Source organism: Hoplias malabaricus, chromosome 9 (genome assembly GCF_029633855.1).
Source record: "Hoplias malabaricus isolate fHopMal1 chromosome 9, fHopMal1.hap1, whole genome shotgun sequence".
NCBI lineage: Eukaryota > Metazoa > Chordata > Actinopteri > Characiformes > Erythrinidae > Hoplias > Hoplias malabaricus.
The window spans coordinates 35,268,514-35,281,013 of NC_089808.1; the positions used below are offsets into that span (position 1 = coordinate 35,268,514).

Sequence of the window (12,500 nt, forward strand, 5' to 3'; positions counted from 1 at the left end):
ACACATCTCCCATTTACTGTATAAAGCCTTGTTTCGACGTAAGTGGTTTTGCGTCGTAAACGTCGTAACGTGAACTTCGTGTTTGGTGTGCGGGGCGCGGCGGAAGAATACACGGTTACGCGGCTCGGGACCGAGGAGGATAGGTGTGAGGATAGGATAAGTGCTTACAGTATGTTATTTACGTACAGTATGTACGTATGTTCCGACTTACACCGAAAATCGGTTTACGACGCGACGTAGGAACGGATCAACGTCGTAAGTCGAGGACCCCCTGTATAAGAACTGTATATTAGGTTTTGTTTTTCTAAGTTTAGTTTTGGATGGACACACGAATCTTCTGGGAGGTCTTCAGTGTACGCATCATCACTAAAACAGCTTCACAAAATTGTTTTTATTTGACAACAACGTATTCAACACATCATTCAAATCTCTTACAATCGTGTACGTAAAGAAAGGCAAAAGGCTCAAGGTGCGGATGAAGCAGAAGTTTCAAAGGGCAGTTCAACATTTTGGCCATTGATCCGTCTTCTGGTTATTCATCATTCCGAATAAATTTCCCCTCACTGTACAAAGTCTGAGAGAAGGAAGAGAAGCTGCTTAGCTTATAATAACAGAAACGTCATTCATTTGGTGAGTTAAGTACAGTATGCTGTTGGTGTGGTATTTCAAGTTACTCTGCTACACGCCGTCTACACAGAACAGTGGGCTTCAATTCACTGCTTGGGTAAGCACAATATGCTACACCAGTGAGAGTCCTTGGGCAAGACTCTTAACACTTTGTCCACATCAGTAAGAGGAGTAGAAATGTAAGTTGCCCTGGATCAGAGCATAGACCAAATGCCTTAAATATATATGTAGTATGATATCAAACTGCCCTTATCAACACTTTTGTGACAAAATTTATATTAAATTTAAATTTACGTTAATGTAAGTGTAATTTATTCCAATAGCAATGAGACAATATTTTGCCGTGAAGTGAAAATATGAAATGTGTAGGACGCGGAGGGCTGAGACTGAGTGGTTAAGGCTGCTGTCTGAAAGCTGCAGGTTTGAATCCATCAGGGCGTTGTGAGCGTTCCTGCTGTGTTTAACGTCACACTGAACCGTTAAAAACCTTAAGCAAGGCACTTCTTACAACAGCAGCCAAGTACAGTTCCTTTTCTTACTTTAAAATCCAATTCTTCAGAGCAAGCAGAGGAGGAAAACAACTCTAAACGTCCTGAATGACCCCAATCTGAGCTCCACAGCTGGGAAGAGAGCTGCAGGAAAGAATGTGCCCCAGGAACATGAAGCTTTTCAGGATTATCAGTAAAAATAAATTAGCAGAGGGAAAACCGCATTGTTGGGACAAAGGCTTTCAATCTCCAGAACAGTACCTTGACAGGTGAAAGTTCATTAAAATAGTTTTGAAATTATTTTAGAACATTTCTGTCAGTCCATTCAGAGTCAAATCTCAAAATCTGAAAACGATGGTCGCCTAATGTTTTAATAATTTATAAAAACATATTGAAATAATGTTTATAAACTGTAGATATGTGGAGTAACAGCAACACACTGAGGGCTGTGTGCTCAAGCTTATTTTGTAAGAATGGGCAAGAAATAAAAACAGGGAAGTCTTATTACTCAACAATGTATTGCTTGTTGCCTGGTTATTGTTCAGGGCTTAAGTCCCTCATCTTCGTACCTTGGGCCAGAGACCACGCCTTTAGCATAAATTAATTCTTAAAACCTCTTTTAACACCTGCATTTTGACGTAAGGACATAATTAGTTTTTTTAACAAAACAAAGGTCTGTTAAATGACACCTAATTGTAGAGTAAGTATTATACTAGTACATTTTAGATGCTTGATTACATACTACATATCGCATGTAATCAACCAAAGTTCAACAATGCACTTGCATAGCACTTACATTATATGTATAATGTTGCAATGATAGTTAAGCTTACTCAAGTTTGACCAGCAAGCCAAATGAATTGCTTTTTGTATTTCCAGAACTCAGAAGAATATTCATTTCAGTTATCAGAGAATGCAACTACCCAGTCAACTACAACTACCTGGAGTAGTCATGAACAGTGAGTCACTAAGACTCTGTGTATTCAGTTGGGAGACTACGCTCCCTCCAGTCAAGTTCACGTTAAAAATCAAAAGGCCAAACCCACCGAATAAAATGCAAAGTTTCTTGATGTTTAATATGCAAGTGGGCTTCCTCTATTGAGCAAGTCAGTGAGACAGTCCCATGGTCATCTGACTCATTCTGAGGGTCCAGGTAAGGGAACTGCACTTTAGTTTGCACTCTCAATGACTGAGGTCCAGTAAGGGCAGTAAACTCTGATTTTCCTAGGTGCTGTTGGCCTGCTCTTGTTCAAACAGTGCCATGGCCAGGTGCGATCGAGAGGCCAGCCCCTCGAGATTGCTCAGCACACAGCGATGATAGATATCCTCACTGAAGCGTGGATTACAAACTCGATGGACGTATTTCTGCACCAAAGCTGGCTCCACGGCCCGAAACACATGCAGGCCTGAATAGCGCACAAAGATCTCATATACGTCCATGCTCTCCAGCATCTCATCATTGTCCAAGATATCAGCTGCCATTTTAGTGCGGGCAGCCATATAGTCTGCGTTGTAGAAACAGGCCTCCTCGAAGACATGGCGGTCAAAGCGGCCATCTCGCAGAGCCTCTGAAGAAAAGGACGAAGCAGCGGAGGGCTGTTGGTCTCTGTACACGAGAGCAGGGCTGTACTCTTGGAAGTGGATGGGGAAAAAGACCTGCCAGTTGCTGATGGCGTTCATTCTACAGCGGTTCAAAAAGTCTGCATTCACTTCGGTCCAGACACTCGCCAAAAAGAACAAGGTGTCCACTGGATGCTTCTTGGAAATGATGTCCATCAGTTTGACCTGAGAGGGTACCTCTGTTTTGACGCTAATCCACGGGATCTTCACATCACTGTAGCGCTTCTCCACCTCGCCGATCATGGCCTTCACTCCGGCGAAGACGTCCGTTTCACTGACCCTCTGTGCATCAAAGGGGTCATACACAAACAGGAAAGTAAGCAGGGCATTGTCGCGAGTGTCCAGTGCGTTCATGACATACGTGTCCAAAAAGCTGCCAACAAAGTCTTGATCACGTGCCGTCACTGGGAGGATGACCTGCACCCTTGTTGCTTCAGTCACGTAGGGCATCGGAATGATCTCAATGGCACTGAGAGGCCTCAGTAAGCCCACTCGTTTGGCGATGACCTGACTGTGTCCTTTCTGAGTGAAGGCCTCCAGGGCCAAATCCAGCATGTACTCCATGCCTCGTGTGGGGTCAAAGCGGCGATAGCCATTCAGCAACCTTTGCTTACGGAAGCGCAGCTGAGGCTGGTAACGCTCATTCAGACGTTCAACAGCCGTCTCCAGGATAGAGTTAACGTCTTCTCGGTCCGCTCCACGAAGCTCACACTTTGGCGAACTGTCTGCACATGAGTAGATGTGGTCTTCTGTGAAGTATTCCCAGTTGATCACCTCAAACCGTGTCTTGGGGCGGAAAGGTGGGTTGACACCAGTCGGCCAAGTGGCACCAGCTTTGCCCTCAGGAGTGAGCTCACTCAGGTTACTGATTTGAATCTATGAGACAGCAGATAAAGAAATGTAAAACAGGGTGAATACCAAAGTTGGCAAGGGAACTATTTTTTTCCTAGCATCTTCCCATGGGTTAGGTGGATTTGGTTCTAGACTGATATAACTAAGTCTAAATAAGGAAAGTAGATTAATCCATCTGTAACACTCTCAACATTATCCAGTGGATCTGAACTTCAACATGAGTTAATAATGTATAATAAGAATGTTGTTTAAATTCTGTAACGCTTGTCTGAGCTCACAGAAATTGCTATAAAGCAACACCTCTCTGGGATACGTCAAGTAACTCAATACAGTCAGTTTTTACAACCTGCCCTCCATTTTACCCACCACAGCAGACAGTAAAGGATGAGAGTCCCAATTTAAAACAACGGAGTTCACTCTGACAGTGGATCAGCTATTAAATTCCACCTCCTCTGCAAGCAAACTGTGCTGCCACCCCATGAGGTTTTTGCTCATTCCTCAAAGAGAGTCTCCAGAGCTAGGCAAATGGTCCAGCAATGGAATATTTAACTGAATTTCCCAGTGGAACTAATATCCACGGGCCAGATTCTCATTAGCCATCACAGTAATGCCTTTCTGCCTGCCTCAGCAGTGTGGTAATGTAAGAGCAAATTTTGTACTGCCCTATATTCTTGTCGCACATATTTAGTAAAGTTGTCTTAAGCAAATCTTTATCTTTTGATGTGTTTTTCCAGCTAGTGCTTACAAACTGTTAGAACGGTAAGACTTGAGGTATGCTCAAACCATGATCTGGGCTAGAGAAAACATGTAGGGGACAAAGAGCTTAAGAGTAAAATACCAAAATATTTTTGTATATATTATTCACTGTAAGAATCAGTGCCATATATCTGTCCAGCATGTCAAAAGTCTGTGAATTTCATTCCTTTATCCAACATAAAATAGCCAAACATTCTTTATTTGGACGTTAACATTTTGATCTGACTTGTTTACAATCGAACACAACGACACACAAACAAAATAAAGATTTCTGAATGTATGCATTTGGCTGTTGTTCTTACACAGAGCGCTTACAGAATACCATACTATGGCTTAAGAATCCTTGGGCAAGAAACCTAACACTACATTTATCTGCAATCATAACTGAATTATAAGTCATTCTCAAACTGTACTATAAACTATATTTAAATAGATATTTTAGTATGAATCTGTTTTATTTGTAATCAATAATCAGAACGATCTAATATTAAATGCACTGAACCTCTGGACAAACTACAGTTAAATATAGCAATAACGCTTCACATACCTGCAACTGTTGTATCTGAGCATAGGTCCAGTCCAGTTCAATTTGGCTGAAGCGCTTGTGCAGGCGGTACATAAGAGTTGGCTCTGAAACTGGGTGCACAGTGAAAGCATTCTTGAACTGGGAGCTGTCTTCGCGCTCAGGGTCTGCGTTCTTCTGAAGCTCAACGTAATGGTATGTCATCTCCTAAAAAAACACAAGGCATTAGATTGGAAAATTGATGTTAAGCTTATACTGTAAAGAAAACTATAATATTGCACTGTAGTACAAGTCAGTAATAGTCAGGCCTGGCTCTGGTTTAAATGACTCAATCTGAGAGCTGTTAACAGTTTTGGAAAACCTGCTTTTATATGAAGCCATACATGTGAGTCTCATTAACAAAAGCAAGCATTACCCTCTGGAGCTTTTCTTGGTGCCTTGTGTTACACAGCAATCTGGACGGCATTACTGTTGAACATAAAATGACCCCATGGACTGTCTGCAGCACAGTTGCAGGTTCAAGGCTTTTTCTGCAGTTCTTACAGCTAGAGTTCATAACTGCATTTTGAAACAGCTTACATAAAAATCTAAACAATAGTGCCATTCAACGCCTAAGGAAACAATGTCCCAACAACTGCTGCTTTTAATGAAAATATACTGGCTAAGATAATAATGACAAATCAGATGACAAGTCACTTAAGTCACATAAGACATAAAGCATGTTACTACAATTATTGATTAATTATTTCTCATTTTTAAGCTGTGATTTGTGTTTTTTCTATGTGCCGTTATGTTATGTACTGTTTCAGTGTTAGGGAGAGACTTGCAACCTGCACTCCTCTGCAAATAACTCCCATAAAATACTGAAAATATCAGAAACAGTCAGAAGTCTGAATTAAGCCCACAACACCTCCAGAAGGCTCAAAAGTGAAGTCTGGTGTGCCAAACCCTCCCAGCTCAAAGCCAGCTTTACAGTCCTACCTTACCCTTAAGTATCAGCAAACATAAATCTACACACTCCCTGGTGACTAAGGCTGTACCTAGCCCCACTGGCACCATTAATGCATGTTAAGTGCCAACAGTTCTATGTGATCACCACAACAGCTCCTCTACAGTGCATTTCCCCAACTAGTCTGTTTTCTGTTTATCCACAATGACTTCTGACCGCAGGAGAAATGCTAGCACAGGCTTCCAGTATCCGTAGTTTCAGGTGCTGCACATCTCGTATCTTCACAGCATAGACAATTGCCTTCAAATGACTCCAAAGATAAAAGTCTAAGGGGGTCAGATCGGGAGACCTTGGGGGCCATTCAACTGGCCCACGACGACCAATCCACTTTCCAGGAAACTGTTCATCTAGGAATGCTCTGACCTGACACCCATAATGTGGTGGTGCACCATCTTGCTGGAAAAACTCAGGTAACGTGCCAGCTTCAGCGCATAAAGAGGAAAACACATCGTCATGTAGGAATTTCCAGCAAATATCCAGTGGCCTTGAGGTTTCCATTGATGAAGAATGGCCCCACTATCTTTGTACCCCATTTGCCACACCATACCATCAAGATGTGCAGCAGCTGAAACTATGGATACTGGAAGCCTGTGCTAGCATTTCTCCTGCGGTGTTTCTATCAGTGTGTGAAGAGGGTTGCATTGACAATCCATCACAGTGGTGAGCACTTTGAACACATTTTATAAGTGGTCAGAAACTTGTAAATAACTCATGAAAGAATAAAGTTAAAACCAAGCACACCATTGTTTTTCTTTTGAAATTCCCAATAAGTTTGATGTGTCACATGACCCTCTTCCCATTGAAAAAACGAAGGTTGGATCCAAAATTGCTGACTTCAAAATGGCCGCCATGGTCACCATCCATCTGGAAAAGTTTCTGCCCTCCCATATACTAATGTGCCACAAACAGGAAGTTTTATTAGGGTGTATCCAAATGGCCCACCCTGTATATTTCCGCTGTGTTTATTTCCTGTATATAAAGAACTTAGAGGTGTTACTGTATAAAAAAGAGCTCTACAAATAAAGTTTATTATTCTCATTATATTAATTACTCCAGTAAAAATATAAGACGCTACCCCTCCTTCTCACCTGATGCTTTTCCACACAGCTCAGACCGAGGTAGTCGATGATGCAGCGTCCGAGCCACTCATCGGGTCTAACACTGAGGATGTCGTTTCGGCAAGAGTCCAGATGAGGCTGCAGTCGAGCCAGAAGGCTGCGTGAAAGCAGGTATCCGTATCCACCATGACAGTACCTAGCACGTTCGTCTCCACCTATAAACTCCTCTGCTCTCCCCATGTACAGATCCTGCCCCACACTCAAATGACCCACCAGTTCCATCACCCGCTCAGCATGTGTGTACGTGTCGTCCTGAGCCAGGTAGAACCAGTCGTACTCGTTGCCGTGCTGCACGTGCAGGTGACGTATGGTCTCGTACATTAGCCAGACCGGTCTGTCGTCACCGTGGGCAATTACAGTCATACCATGAGGAATCTTAGAGCTTCTGAGGCCTGTGAAGAAGAAGGTTCGGTGGAAACGGTGGGCTACTGTGCGGTTGACCGCCACACCCAGGGTATTGAGGGTGGCACGAGAGCTCAGGATGCCCACCAGCAGACGTTCTCTAATGCCAAGTTCGGTGTGGATATAACGCGTCCTGCAGAATGGAAGAGATGAGAGAAAAAAGTAAAAGTCATTGCTAATTCCAACCTGTGTACTAGAATTTTAGAATCACATAACAAGCTTTGAAGGCTAACATATCATCGCTGGCCTACCTGGAAAGTAGGCATGTGTATGTGCAGCATATAATTAATTTAGGTCCCAGTAATGAAACAGTGAGAGCCACTAATATGGCAGACAAAAGATTCCACCACAAGATGAATGAAAAAATAATCAGACCAAAAATTCAGTGAAATACTGGTTTTATATTTTATCAGGACTGTGAAAAGACAGCTCAGGCCAACCTTGCACTTTACAGAGGCACAAATATCTTAGTTATTTTAAACATGTTTCTCATTTCTACATTTTACAAAACAGAAGAGTTTCTAAAAATGTTCAACTAAATCATTTTTACTCTCCATCAACCCTCTTTCATGAGAGTAACTACTTGCTGTGAGGCTGTGTTTAAGGCACAAGCCAATATCTAACCAACCATCTGCAGGAAAAGAGCATTTATGAATCATAATCACAGTAATCAGATGAGCTCTGGTTCATTTAGATAATTACGCCACAAATCTGGGATATTTTATATAATATATTGACACTTAACCTCCACCAGTGTAGATTACGGAGCAGCGGAGACACCATGATAATTAAACGCGTACTAGACAGTAATCAGCTTAAAGTAATAAAGAGCTTTGACACAGACAAAACCAGATTTAGCTCATTCCTTTAAATCAAGACAGACTGTTCTGCTGAATGTAGTCTATACTTGTATACAATGCACATACATACATTCCTGATTTTACTTTTTCTTGCCTTTGATTTGTAGAATATTTGAAGACAAACTAAACAACCAAATAAATAAATAAAACACAAGCCACATGTTGGGGATCTACAGTTAAAACCTACTTAATTAGAGAGTAATCACAATCTTAATCCTTTATTTTTAGTAGCAACATCCTGTTGATAGCACTTTTAGACACAGTTGAAAGCATTCCCAAGCACACAGTGTGTGAATTATGGATGCACTTGTACGTTAATAGTGGACCAATGACAATATATTTTTTGTTATTATTTGATGATGCACCCTGGAGGGGGCGCCAGTCCTTCACAGGGCAACACAGACACACACACATTCACTCACACACTCACACCTACGGACACTTTTTTGAGTCGCCAATCCACCTACCAATGTGTGTCTTTGGACTGTGGGAGGAAACCGGAGCACCCGGAGGAAACCCACACGGACACGGGGAGAACACACCACACTCCTCACAGACAGTCACCTGGAGCGGGAATCAAACCCACAACCTCCAGGTCCCTGGAGCTGTGTGACTGTGACACTACCTGCTGCACCACCGTGCCGCCTATTCTGAAATAAATCAATCATTAAATATTTGTTTAATTTACCTATGATGAAACATATACCTGATGCTGATGTATATTTTAAGCAACTATCTGCCAAAACTAGTAGTAGCAATAGTAGTTGTTGTCCTTAATAGCAATTTTCTATAATACACACACACTGAAAACAATCACAAAAGCTTTAAATTAATAGAACACAATAAAAACAAGAAATACTGACAACAAACCTGTCACCTGAACCATTGTCTGCCCTTTATGCTTAAGTAGTAGTAGTATTTTATTGTCAATTCTGCATACGTACAGGACATACAGAGAATTGAAATCACGTTACTCTCCTATTAATATATTCTAATAGGCAATGCTTTAACTACTAGTTACCAATAATATGATACTTATATCAGTGTGCATGCCTAGTGGAAATTCATTTTAAAAGCCTTGTAGATTAAAATGTCTTGAATGTAAATAATCTTAGATTGTAGACATTTGCAGGCAGACTAAATTATTAATACATCTATTTTGTGATGACTGTTGTGTAATGTCTCCACATATTGTTTTATGAAATTGTGCAAAGTGCAGGGCAACATTGTTTTATATCCTCGATGACTGATCAGCCGTACATCGCTGCTGTTTCATCCTAAAATGTACTCTCAGTAATGTGAGAAAAAATAAATGTGCTTCACAAACCAGTGAAATATTTAACTGCATGGAAAAAAAACAGGAACAAATTTCTCATTGGACACAGAAGCTGGGCTCAGAAGAGAGCAATGTTCTTCACATTTCGTCTCTACAAAGAAATTTAGAGATATCTCTGATAATTAATGTAAAAATGAGCAGAGATTCCACAGCATGATATTCATTCAAGAGCGTGTACCGTTATTTAACTAAAATATGCCCAAATAAGCTTGTGATTTACTGACAGCATTTAAAATAATTTTAAAGGTGTTTTTTAATGTATAAGTTGTAGGTGAATTTCTCTTAAATGGCCTTTTGGACAAGAATTGATGTCACCAAGCATATAACAATGTAGTTAAGCAAACATGACAAATTACAAAGACTAGTCCAAATAATCCCAAAGATACTGGATGGTTCTCCATTACTCCAGAGCACAGTTCCACTACTATAAAGACCAAAACGGTGTGAGCATGATGAACTGTCTGCTCCACAGCCTTCAGCTTTGTTTCATGCTTTTCCTTGTAGATTAAACAAAATGTGCATAAAACATAGATTTGATGGCAATTTACAGACTTGAGGATATACTTTTAGAAGTTTAAGCTGTGAATAATTCTTCATCAAGTGGTCATCTGGCCAAAATCTGATGTATTCAACCAAAAAGTTAACATTGCCACGCATGCTATTCAAGCTTGCCTTTTTTATACATGAAAAAATACCTGACTTTATATAATTAATATTTGCCATTCGTAGGAAAACACATATGTGAACCCATAACTTTTTATATTTTATATGATATTCCAGTGATGCATTTTATGAACCGTGCACTCATGGGAATACATAATGATGCCTCTCAACAGTGGATTTGTATAAAGTCAGAGGTCTTAACACTGATCTATTTTTTAGGTCTCTTGAGCAGTATAGTGGAAATACTGTAGATCAGGGAATGGAATTCACACCAGGGCATGATTTTCCACACTGCTGTAGGTTCGCTAGCCTGGAGGCCATTCATCTAGCAATAAAACACTTCTGTGCATACTTTTTAGGCCAGAAATCAAATAAACCTGTGTTTATTCACTGAACATGAAGCTGAAGTGTTATCAAAAGTGGCAATAGCTAAGTTTTAGCTGTTATGCATTATATGACTTGTCAAAGAAGGATTTCACAAGTTTATAGACGTCAAATCTATGAAATACTTGTAGAAAAAGATGATTAAGACCAAAAGTAGGAAGGACCAATGAAACTCATATTTTAGGTTCCTCTTAGTAGAAAATATTTCTTCTGGCATTCTCTCCCTAACCCAAGTTTTGAGAGGATTCCTCTGGAATGGTATTCCAACAGGATTGAAGACATGTGCTGAACTTTTGTATAGAGCTTTAGATCAAAATGTATGTGAGATTATTAGGGAGGCACCAGTGTAAGAGTAGTAGCCTAAATGTGATATTGTATATATTTTCTGTATATCTGCCGAAACTCGACATTCAGGAATGGTAGATTTATGGAGAAATAGGACGTTTATATCTGTAGGGTTTCAATTGTAATTTTAAATTATAACACTACGGTATTGTCAGTATCTCATACACCAAAATAAATAATCAGCTGTGTCCACACTTTAAAATTACATCATACATTGCACAAGAGAGTGAGAACATACAGTTAAAATTAGTCATTAATTTTCTTCAATGAAGAAAACCCTTGTCACGTAATGAATCAGCCCTTTTACAGATGCCTATCTGCCTGTATGTATCAGAGACTAGAACTTTACTAAAACTATTGTAAACTTATCTGGAAGACCAGCTCTTTGCTGATTCTTCATCTCACACAAGTTTCCCTTTTTGTTTGTTTTTTTTTATAAAGAAAACTAATAGCTAAGCATTTTCATATTGTTTGCTACAACCCCAATTCAAATGAAGCTGGGACGTTGTGTAAAACAAATCAAAACAGAATACGATGATTTACAAATCCTTTTCAACCTATGTTCAACTGAATACACTACAAAGACTAGATGTTCAAACAGATAAACTTCATAGTTTTTTTGCAAATATTCACTCATTTTGAATTTGAGGCCTGTAACATGTTCCAAAATAGTTGAAACAGGGGCATGTTTATCACTGTGTTACATCACCTTTCCTTTTAACAACACTCATTAAGCGTTTAGGAACTGAGGACACTAATTGTTGAACCTATGTAGGTGGAATTCTTTCACACGATGTCCATGATTTTCACAAACAATCTGAAATGTGGACTCGTCAGACCACAGGGCACTTTTCCACTTTGCGTCAGTCCATCTCAGATGAGCTCAGGCCCAGAGAAGCCAGTGACGTTTCTGGGTGTTGTTGATATATATATTTGCTCACGCAGTTGTTTACAAAGTGGTGAACCTCGCCCCATCGTTGCTTGTGAATGACTGAGCCTTTCGGGGACACTCCCTTTATACTCAGTCATGACACTCACATGTTTCCAATTAACTTGTCCACCTGTGGAATGTTCCAAACAGGTGTTTTTTGAGCATTCCTCAACTTTCCCGGTCTTTTATTGCCCTGATCCCAACTCTTTTGGAACATGTTGCAGGCCTCAAATTCAAAATGAGTGAATATTTGCAAAAAAAAAACTATAAAGTTTATCCATTTGATCATTAAACATCTTGTCTTTGTAGTGTATTCAGTTGAATATAGGTTGAATAGGATTTGCAAATCATCGTATTCTGTTTTAATTTATGTTTCACACAACATCCCAACTTCACTGGAATTGGAGTTGTACTTTCGGTGGCATAAATGACCTTTAAAGAATCGTGATTTGTGTTAAATTCACTGACCTGAGAACTTTCTTGTGTGGTTTGCTGGGATCTTTGTGATAGGGCACAATACGAGGCTGGAAGTCTTCATTCCCTTCACCTCCATTGACTCCTGCCGGCTCTCCCACATGACTGCCCT

General features: G+C 40.3%; 1 protein-coding gene across 1 annotated transcript in view; it reads right to left on the bottom strand.

Moving 5' to 3' along the window:
* Positions 1-408: 408 nt before the first annotated feature.
* chpf2 (chondroitin polymerizing factor 2) overlaps positions 409-12,500 on the bottom strand; it is a 13,688-nt gene continuing 1,596 nt past the window's right edge. The window contains exons 1-4 of the mRNA XM_066680882.1: positions 12,383-12,500; positions 6,964-7,528; positions 4,891-5,073; positions 409-3,611 (exon numbers count right to left, since the gene is read on the bottom strand). The exon at positions 12,383-12,500 is cut by the window's right edge and continues 1,596 nt beyond it. Coding sequence (XP_066536979.1) covers positions 2,340-3,611; positions 4,891-5,073; positions 6,964-7,528; positions 12,383-12,500 — 2,138 coding nt within the window. The 3' untranslated portion in view covers positions 409-2,339. The remainder of the gene's footprint in view (positions 3,612-4,890; positions 5,074-6,963; positions 7,529-12,382) is intronic.